The sequence below is a fragment of the Calidris pugnax genome, unplaced genomic scaffold (assembly GCF_001431845.1).
Source record: "Calidris pugnax isolate Ruff unplaced genomic scaffold, ASM143184v1 scaffold147, whole genome shotgun sequence".
In the NCBI taxonomy this organism is placed as follows: Eukaryota; Metazoa; Chordata; class Aves; order Charadriiformes; family Scolopacidae; genus Calidris; species Calidris pugnax.
Window position 1 is genome coordinate 3311105 of NW_015092359.1, and position 9968 is coordinate 3321072.

Here is a 9968-nt window from a genome sequence, read left to right on the forward strand (position 1 = left end):
AAAATAACATTATGTGACACGTGGAGCTTTGCTTCAAATTGGCCGGGGTGCCTGGCACGCTGTGGAAAAGCCTTCTCTTCCTGCCGTGCAGGCTTCCCAAAGGGAGGTGGAGGCGACGCTGCAGAAGAGGCTGGATGAAGTAAGCGAGGAGCTCCGCAAAACCCAGAGCAGCTACAAAAGCCTGTTAGCAGACGTGGAAAAAGCCAAAGGCCACCAGCAGAGCATTGCTGGTGAGGACCTCGGATCTGTGGGGTGGTCTTGGGGCTTCCAGGGCCGGTGGGGCTGGTCAGGGCAGGAGGTGTAGATCTGGGGGTTGAGTTGGGATAACTCGCTGTTGGTGGGACTTCTGTCTGCCTTGACTTCAGCAAGGCTTTTGGCACAGTCTCCCACGGCATCTTCATAGGTAAGCTTAGGAAGTGGGGGTTAGAGGAATGGACAGTGAGGTGGATCAAAAACTGGCTGAAAGACAGAGCTCAGAGGGTTGTTATTAGGGGCACAGCATCTAGTTGGAGGTCTGTGACAAGCGGAGTCCCACAGGGGTCAGTGCTGGGTTCGGTCCTTTTCAATATATTCATCAGTGACCTGGGTCAGTGCTGGGTTCGGTCCTCTTCAATATATTCATCAGTGACCTGGATGAGGGGATGGAATGTATCCTCAGCCAGTTTGCTGATGAGACAAAACCGAGAGGGATGGTTGACGTGCCAGAGGGCTGTGCTAGCATCCAGTGAGACCTGGACAGGCTGGAGAGCTGGGCAGAGAGGAACCTGATGGACTTCAATAAAGGCAAGTGTAGGGTGCTGCACCTGGGGAGAAATAACCCCCCGCACCAGGACAGGTTGGGGGCTCTCAGAGCTGGAGAGCAGCTCTGAGGAGAAAGACCTGGGAGTCCTGGTGGACAACAGGATGACCATGAGCCAACAATGTGTCCTTGTGGCCAAGAAGACCAATGGCATCCTGGGGGGCATCAGGAAGAGTGGGACCAGCAGGTGGAGGGAGGTCATCCTGCCCCTCTGCTCTGCCCTGGGGAGGCCCCATCTGGAGCACTGGGTCCAGTTCTGGGCTCCCCAGTTCCAGAAGGACAGGGAACTGCTGGAGAGGGGACAGCAGAGGGCTACAAAGATGATGAGGGGCCTGGAGCATCTCCTTTATGAGGAGAGGCTGAGGGACTTGGGTCTTTTTAGTGTGGAGAAGAGAAGGCTGAGGGGGGATCTGATCAATGCTTATAAATACTTAAAGGGAGGGTGTCAGGAGGATGGGGCTGGTCTTTTTTCAGTGGTGCCCAGGGACAGGACAAGAGGAAATGGGCACAACCTGGAGTAGAAGAAGTTCCACCTCAACATGAGGAGGAACTTCTTTCGTGTGAGGGTGGCAGGGCCCTGGCAGAGGCTGCCCAGGGAGGTGGTGGAGTCTCCTTCTCTGGAGACATTCAAACCCCACCTGGACACGTTCCTGTGCAACCTGCTCTGGGTGGACCTGCTTTGGCAGGGGGTTGGACTAGATGATCTCCAGAGGTCCCTTCCAACGCCATATCATGCTGTGATTCTGTGAGCAAGGTGTAAGACTGGTCCATGGCTCTATCATAGGATGTCACTCCAATACCTTCTGAAAGCATCCACAGCCAAGGCTTCTTTGCCCAAGGGTCCTGCTTGGCCAGGATAGGGTGGGGAGTCTCCAAATTCATTTACACTCACCTTACTGCGTTTCTCATCCCTTCCTCTGACAGAACTGCAGGCCAAGCTGCTGAGCTCCGAAGCAGAGGTTAAAAGCAAATTGGTGGAGCTGGACAATGTGAAAGGGAAGCTGCAAGATGCCAGCTCGGAGAACGCGAGGCTCCTGGAGAGGATCAAATCCATTGAAGCTCTGCTGGAGGCAGGCCAGATGAGGGAGGCAGAAAAAGACAGAGACTTGCAGGTTCGCGAGCTCGTTTAGTTGGGGTGGGAGGAGGGAGAGGGGGGTTGCACAGCTCAAGGAAGTGTGAATGCAGTACCATGTGGTGTATCTGCTCTGGGATCCTCTCTGGGATGCTGCATGGCGAGCCTAGGATGGGTAATGAAAGTGCTTTCTCTCTTCCAGGCAGCCAATGAAGCAGAAATGAAGCAGCTGCGGTCAAGGTGGGTCTAGGTGCACATGGAGACCTCCTCCAGCTTGCTGTCCCTGTGTCCCAGACTTGTCCCGGTGCTGAGCCCTGTGGGTGAGGGCTTCTCGCCCTCTCTGTTAGCCAGGCTCGGGGACTGCAAAGCTGGGAAGGCAAGGTCAATCCTGGCCAGCACAGCTGTTTAAAATATTAATTAGCTCCAGTGCTGGCCCCAGATAACAGCCAGTCCATCCTGAAGTGGAGCTGTAATTGCTGGCAGGCACGTGGGGCAAACTGCAGAACAGGAGGTTCTGGTGGTGTTGGTGCTGAGGGGTGGGGTGTCTCTCATCCAAGCCCCTGCTCGAAGCTGGGACAACCCGAGGAGGTTTTTGGGGAATGTTTCCAGGTGTATCCAAGGATGGAGATTCACCACCTCTTTGGGTCCCCGTCCCAGTGTTTGACAACCTCTTCCCCACGCCGCCCCCGGTGCAGAAAGGTTTCCTGTTATTTAACTGGAATCTCCCATGTCATGAGTAGTGCCTGTTGTCCATGTGCTGGGCATCTTTGAGAAGGCAAAGGCTCTGCACGGGGGAAAGATTTCTCAGATGCCCCTACTGCCAGCGAGCACCCGGCATTCCTTGAAAGGAGGACAGCTGTTTAGTTGTCCTGGGACTCCCAAGAGGCTTGGGTGGTTCTTCTCCAGGACCTTGGTCTGCTAAAGCTGAAGCTCCCTTTGGGGCAGGTGGTGGGTCCGAGGGTGTGGAGGGAGGGAAGCTGCAGACTTTTGGGGCATCTAGTCAGCAGCCCTGATTTGGGGCTGCTCAAGATAGGAGGGTGATGCTTTTAAAACGCGGAGCTGCGGGCTGTCTCAGCCTCACGAGCTGTGGACACGGGAGTAGTGTGTCAGGAGAAGTCCTGGTTGTGTCAGCCGGAATTTCTGGCCTTTGGATCTGGTTACTTCTTCCTCTTAAGAAGTAACCAGATCCAAAGGCCAGAAATCCTGGTGTGTGCAGCCAGCCAGCTGCTCACTGGATCGTTACTGCTGATAAACTGGTGAGAAATGAGATCCCGCAGAATTTTCGGGGCCGTGGTTTTGATGGTGTCGTGGTTTTCAATGATTTACTCCATCCTCCTCCTCCTGCTGCATGTACATCCCGGAACACACCGGGAGAAGGAGAGATGTGGTCCCCTTTCTTGACTGGGAGGGAAGGGGGAGGGGATGCTGAGACTCACTCCTGCATCCTGCCCTTCCAGGCTTCAGGAGAAGACAGACCAGCTCTCGTCCTTGGAAAGGGAAGCCGCGGAGCTGCGAGAGGCCGTGGAGCAACAGAAGGTGAAAAACAACGTACGTGAGTGAACTGGGCTGGGCTTTTGCTGCTCACAATTTTCTCCTCCAAGGCCCAGATCTCCGGGGTTTGAAGGACAACCCATCGCAGTCGGCTGCCAATGGTTTCATGGTGCTGCCAGAGGCTGTTCCAGCCCTGTGGAGCACTGGAGGCACTGGGTGGAGGTGTCTGCCCCCTGTTCCCTTGGGAGGTTTAGGACCTGGTAAGCCAGGGAGAACCTTCCCCAGCAGGGTCAAGTCAATCCCTGAGCAGGTCCCTCACACCTCATCGCTCCTTATCCCTCTAATACAAGGTGGTACCTGTTGGTATGGGGGCAACCTTGCAGCCCTCTTCTTGGCTTGTGTCCTCTCTGGGCAGCTCTGGGCATCCTGAGAGCTGTAGGGCAGGCTCCCACCTCCATCCAGCTCTGGTCTGCTCCCCCAAGGTTCTTGGCTTGTGTCCTCTCTGGGCAGCTCTGGGCATCCTGAGAGCTGCTTCTGGAGCTCCCACCTCCATCCAGCTCTCTCTTGGCTTATGTCCTCTCTGGGCATCCTGAGAGCTGCTTCTGGAGCTCCCACCTCCATCCAGCTCTGGTCTGCTCCCCCAATGTAGTGCATTGGTTGACTGTGTGGATGGAGGGGAAAAGGGTGCATGTGGGCGGCCATCACCTGACCGATGTAGTGCATTGGTTGACTGCGTGGATGGAGGGGAAAAGGGTGCATGTGGGCAGTGGGATGGAAGACCCTTGACAAAAGTGATGAGCTGCTGCCCATTTTCTTGAGTGGAGGCTTTGGAATCCTCCCGCCATGCCAACAAGCATCTTGGTGGCCTTTGGCATGATGTGTGTGGCTTATTGCCCTCTGCGTGTGGTCTCGGCAGGACCTTCGCGAGAAGAACTGGAAAGCAATGGAAGCGTTGACCACGGTGGAAAAGTCATGTGAGGAAAAACTACTTGCTGCTACAAAAGCAAAGGTGAGGCTGGCGTTTCTCTCTGGTGGTGGTGCTGGTGTTGTAGGGGAAACGTTCAGCCTCCCCGAGCCACCAGAGATGCTCGCCCTAGGCTGCCTGCCTCCTCTTAGGAGCAGCGCTGGCCCAACCCTCCTGCCAGCTTCTCCAAAGTGTGTCTTGAGGGCTGTGTATTGCCAGTACAATGGTCATGGTTGGGGAAGATGGGTGAACTGGAAGGGACGTTTTGGTGGTTCTCAGCAGCAGCAGTTTCTCTGTTGGCTTGTTTCTCTGTGCCGGCTCGCCCCTGTAGGCACAGAAAAGCAGGACCAGTATTGGCCTGGCTAGTTGGCAGGCACCCCACACCTCCACCCCATGCCAGTTTGTCCCTCTTGCAGGAAGAGCTGGCCCAGCAACTGGACGTGCTCCAGATGCGAACCAAGCAGACGCTGCTCTCTGCCCTCCCCGGAGTCACCGTGTCCTCACAGCAGGTGAGCGTGGGCTTTCTCAGACCCCCCCCCTTCAGAGCCCTCCACCACATGGGAAGGAGCGATGTCTAAGTGTCCTTTTCCTTCCTTCTTGTTTTTTCCAACTCAGGATTACGACACGTGGCTACAAGAGTTTAAGGAGAAGGCCGTGGATGTGCTAAAGCGGCAGACGACTACGACGGAGCTCCCGGTAAGTGAAGGGGGCTGGAAGGTGGAGGGGTGAGGGAGTGCCCAAGGGCTCACTCGTTTCTTTTCCTCACCCCTCTCTCCCCGTCCCTTTCCCTCTCTTTTCAGGATTCAGCACTTAAATTGAAAGAGGCAGAGGAAGCGCAGAGCACTTTACAAGCAGAATGTGAGCAGTATAGAGCTATCCTTGCAGAGACCGTAAGTTTGCAGCCTTGGTGCTGTGTTGATCTTCCACTATAAATACCTCTTGAGAGGTCTCCTGGCAGCCCAGGCTGCCCGTGGGTTCATGGTGGGCGTCCTTCAGTATGTTGGGGAGCTGCCCTGTGGAAGACTATTTGCCAACGAGACAGGGCGATAGGAGAAACCTGAATTTCTAGAACTCTTTTTTCAGCTTAGTTGTGTTGGAAACCTTCCTGGTGGTGGTGGGATGTGGCACAGCAAGGGCTCTGATGAGCAGGGTGGTTGAGAGCCCCTAGCCCCACCTGGGGCACCTAATTTTGTCATCCCTTCTTTGGCCCAAATCCTTGGGAGAGGAATTGGGTATGTCAGGGCTTCCAGCCCTGCCACTGCTTGGCTTGGGAGGGCTGGAGGAGGTTTGGGCTCAGCTGAGGCTTTGCCAACAGGAAGGGATGCTGCGAAACCTGCAGAAGAGCGTGGAGGAGGAGGAGCAGGTGTGGAAAGCGAAGCTCACAGCATCTGAAGAGGAACTCCAAAAGGTGCGTGTTTGGGGCACACCTGGGTTTGTCGCTCATGGAGCTGGAGGGATGATTGTTGGCTATAAATGGGATGGTGACCCTAATTATTCCTGCCAGCCTTGAACTCTGAGACACAGGGACTTTTCTTCCCAAATCCACCTCTCCTGTCACCAAACCAGCAGATGAAGAAGCCCAGCTAAGCCTCTCTTTCTCCTGGATCCCACCTCCCCACCTGATGTATGCCTAGACCCTGCCAGTGGAGGTGGAAGAACGGTTGCAGCTCCCCAGCTCAGGCATGGTAGTTGGGAAACCACGTCACCACCTCACTAATCCAAGCTCTGATGCTTGGAAATTGGGCTGAGCCCTCCTGGTGGGCGCTGGTTTAACGGGGGGGGAGAGCACGTGCAGGACTCTTGGACTCCCATTTTCAGAAAGAACTTGGCTTGCTCTCAAAACCCGGGTTAACCTCGGCGTTCGTTGAGCCTTCGGAAAGGAGCTGAGGCTTAAGCCATGTACTGCACATAGTTTTGGGTCCAGCTGTCTCTGTCTACCTCTGGGTACTGCTCTTCCGAGTTAAAAAGCCAGGCAGCAGCTGCCAGAGAGACGTGGTTGCCCAGGACTTTAGCGAGGAGCATGTTTTTCCTGAGCTCTCGTGATTTAGCTGGAAGTCTAGGAGAACTTGGCCGGCTGTGCCTTTCCTGCAAAGCAGATTTAAGTTGAAATTGAATGCAGAACTTGAGATGCAGAACTTTTGAGATGAAGCCACTTTCCACGGTCTGGCTGCTCCCCGTCCTGTCACGTGGGGTCTTGAAGTTTAACTGGGGCTGCGGGGAGGTGGGGGAGCTCTTGTACAAGAGATCTTTGATTTCTCGGAGGGCTGGTGTGGGATTGCACCGGGATGACGTGGCTACTGGTTTGGGCTGGCAGCAGGGTCTGCGTGATGGGACGAGCGTCTGGTGGTTAGGGCAGGTCCCGGAGCAGTCCTGCCTCTCTGTGGAGAAGAGGCGAACTCCTCCTTTCCAAAAAAAAAAAAAAATTCAGCAGCCGTGGAGTCCTCTTCAAATATCAGTCCCAAGTTTAAATGCAAACCCCGTGCTTTTTGGGATAGCTTGGCTTCTCTTAATAGCAAAGCCCGTGACACCTCATTGGAAAGTCGACCATGCTGCTTCCAAACCAAAGGCACTTTCAGTAGGAAACTTCCACCAAGTCTGGTGCCAGTTCCCGGGGTGTTGAAAGCTGCCTGCAGCCAGCTGAAGTCCTGCAGGCAAAAGCTGTTACCTTCCTCCACGATTTACGGCCTGGGCTTGTTGGACCTGTCCTCCCTGGGAAGAGGAGCTCCTGCCCTGCAGGCTGTGGAGCTCCACTTCGGTGTCAGGCCTCTTCTGCCCTTGGGTACAGGTTGAAGTGGGAGAGAAAGTGGGAATGAAACACTGGCTAATTTTTTTTTGGTTGAACAAAAGATGCTCGGTGTCCACATGAGACATGCTTCACTCACCTTTTCTGATCTTTTCTGGCTCAGTCACAAATCCAGCTGAAATCCCTTGAAGACATGGTGGAGAAATTGAAAGCAGATCTGCAGAGCACGGATCAGGTAAGGCTTTTTTTGGATATGGGAAAAGGTCCCCACGCAGGTGCCAGGTGACTACGTGCTGTGCTTGGGCTGAGTCAGGACCCATCTCCTGACTTGCCCTGGGGAAGGCAGGCTTGGATCATGGGATGTTTGGGATGTGTTGGACCTCAATCAATCAACTCCCTCCTGCTTTCTTCCCTTTTAATCCAGCTGAAGGAATACACCTCTCTTCTGGAAAAGCAACTGGAAAATCACTTGGAGACAGCCAGCTCCGAACGCCAAAACTACACAAAAGAAGTTGAAGTCGTAAGTGTGGCGGCCATTACCTTCTTAAACACTTCTTTTTTCTAAGCCTGGCTCACCACCCATCCACGTTTCAGGGATTTGGGGAGTGTCCTGGGGATCTGCAGCTTTGCAAAGCAGGAGAAAAGGGATGGAGGTGTTTGCTGTGGCCCGGGTTGTAGACATCTAAAGTCAGGAGGTCCATTGGCAAGCTGATGGGATAGGGAGATCTGTATGGAGATGCTGTCCACTGCTCCTTGGTGGCCTGTGGGATTTCTTTGGCTCAGGTGAGACAGAACTGTCTCACAGCCGTCTCTCTGAGCAGACATCAGCAGGCAGGTTGGTGAATGATGCCAACATTGAGAAGGTGTTGCATCAGGAAAATGCTTCCTTGGGCCAAGGAGCTCCAAAACCAAGTGCATAAATGGACATTTTTTTTTTTTTTTTCCCCTTTCTATCCTCCTCAACAGTTGAGGCAGCTCTTGTCAGAGTCCCAGAGGGAACTGGAGGCAGCAAAGACAGAAACGCAGAAGCAGAGCAAGGAGCTGGCCCTGGTAAGGAGGAACCCCCGGGGTGCCCTGCTGGGACCTTGCTGCTCAGCTTGGGGCCGGTTGGCAAAACCCAGCTGTGGGGCCAGCATCCTCCCTGCGGGGTCAGGGAGGGGAGGAAGGCACAGCCAGCACAGGGGCAAACCCAGTCCTGTTGGGCACCAGCCTGATCCAGCTCTTGGAGGCGATGTCTGAGACCCAGGAGGAGATTTTTATTCACCTGCTTTTCCCTCCGGTGGTGGGGGTGGGAAGGATGGGAGAGCAGCAAGGCTTGTGCAAGCTGGCGTGTAGCAGAAAAAACTCAGCCAGCCCACCACTGGATGCTGGTTACCCCAACACCACCCTGGGGTTGAGTGCCTTGAGCATCCATCCATCCATCCACCACTGGATGCTGGTTACCCCAGCACCACCCTGGGGCAGGGGTTTGAGTGCCTTGAGCATCCATCCATCCATCCATCCACCACTGGATGCTGGTTACCCCAACACCACCCTGGGGCAGGGGTTTGAGTGCCTTGAGCATCCATCCACCCATCCATCCACCACTGGATGCTGGTTACCCCAACACCACCCTGGGGCAGGGGTTTGAGTGCCTTGAGCATCCATCCATCCATCCATCCACCACTGGATGCTGGTTACCCCAACACCACCCTGGGGCAGGGGTTTGAGTGCCTTGAGCATCCATCCATCCATCCATCCACCACTGGATGCTGGTTACCCTCAGCACCACCCTGGGGCAGGGGTTTGAGTGCCTTGAGCATCCATCCATCCATCCTTCCACCACTGGATGCTGGTTACCCCAACACCACCCTGGGGCAGGGGTTTGAGTGCCTTGAGCATCCATCCATCCATCCACCACTGGATGCTGGTTACCCCAACACCACCCTGGGGTTGAGTGCCTTGACCATCCATCCATCCATCCACCCACCACTGGATGCTGGTTACCCCAACACCACCCTGGGGCAGGGCTTTGAGTGCCTTGAGCACATTGGTGTTCATCCAGCCACTTTCTTCTGACCGAGGTGGGATGGAATGGGTTGAGTTTGATGGGTTGGGGGGAGGTGTTCAAGTAACTGCCTCCCCACCCATCCCAGCTATGATGGGTGGCAAAATGGGACTTGCCACCCTGCCTCTGTTGCTTTGTTTAACACCTCAACTACGTTAGTTGAGGTGTTGCCACTCAGCGGCAGCTTTAAACCGAGGTGTGAGTGATGGAAGGAGAGTGGAGGAAGTGTGAGAGCACGTGCTCTGCACCCCTGGGAGCTGCTGTGCCCTCAACCTGCCCAGGTTTAGGTGTACCACCATCCTTGCGTGGACCTAGAGGTCCTTGTGGGTGTGTAACTGAGCCTGGCTTGCTGGTCCTCCTTCCAGGTCAGGCAGCAGTTGAGTGAGATGAAGAGCCATGTGCAGGATGGAGAAGTAGCGGGGTTACAAGCTGACCCCAGCGAGCCTGCAGCCCTGGAGGTCAGGGTGGTGAGACCGCTGCCCGTGGAGGCGCTGACTCATAACCACGTCCCTTGTCCTGTCTCACCTGTCTCTTAACCGCATGGAGAAAATGCACGTGGCTTTTGTTCAGGGCTGTCGTGGCCGTGTCATGTCCCGTCCTGTGTGTTGAGGGGGAAGCCAGCCCCCCCCATCCCTTCCAACCATGCAGCATTCCTGCTGGGAGCAGGTTTGCACTGAATTTCACTGAATTTTTAGAGTTGGAAGGGACCACAGAGATCATCTAGTCCAACTCCCCTGCTGAAGCAGGATTGCCTAGAGCTTGTCAGAGCATGTTACTCAGGAGCATCCAGGCGGGTCTTGAAAAGCTCCAAAGAAGGGGACTCCACACCCTCCCTGGGCAGCCTGTTCCAGG

At 55.0% G+C, this 9968-nt stretch overlaps 1 protein-coding gene across 1 annotated transcript in view; it reads left to right on the top strand.

The window, feature by feature from the left end:
• Window positions 1-9968, top strand: part of RRBP1 (ribosome binding protein 1) — a 29183-nt gene that overhangs the window by 15960 nt on the left and 3255 nt on the right. The window contains exons 8-20 of the mRNA XM_014962503.1: window positions 92-230; window positions 1724-1911; window positions 2074-2111; window positions 3329-3419; window positions 4279-4371; window positions 4743-4835; window positions 4942-5022; window positions 5127-5216; window positions 5642-5734; window positions 7233-7304; window positions 7494-7589; window positions 8036-8119; window positions 9482-9574. Of these exons, the coding sequence (XP_014817989.1) occupies window positions 92-230; window positions 1724-1911; window positions 2074-2111; window positions 3329-3419; window positions 4279-4371; window positions 4743-4835; window positions 4942-5022; window positions 5127-5216; window positions 5642-5734; window positions 7233-7304; window positions 7494-7589; window positions 8036-8119; window positions 9482-9574 (1251 nt within the window). The remainder of the gene's footprint in view (window positions 1-91; window positions 231-1723; window positions 1912-2073; window positions 2112-3328; window positions 3420-4278; window positions 4372-4742; window positions 4836-4941; window positions 5023-5126; window positions 5217-5641; window positions 5735-7232; window positions 7305-7493; window positions 7590-8035; window positions 8120-9481; window positions 9575-9968) is intronic.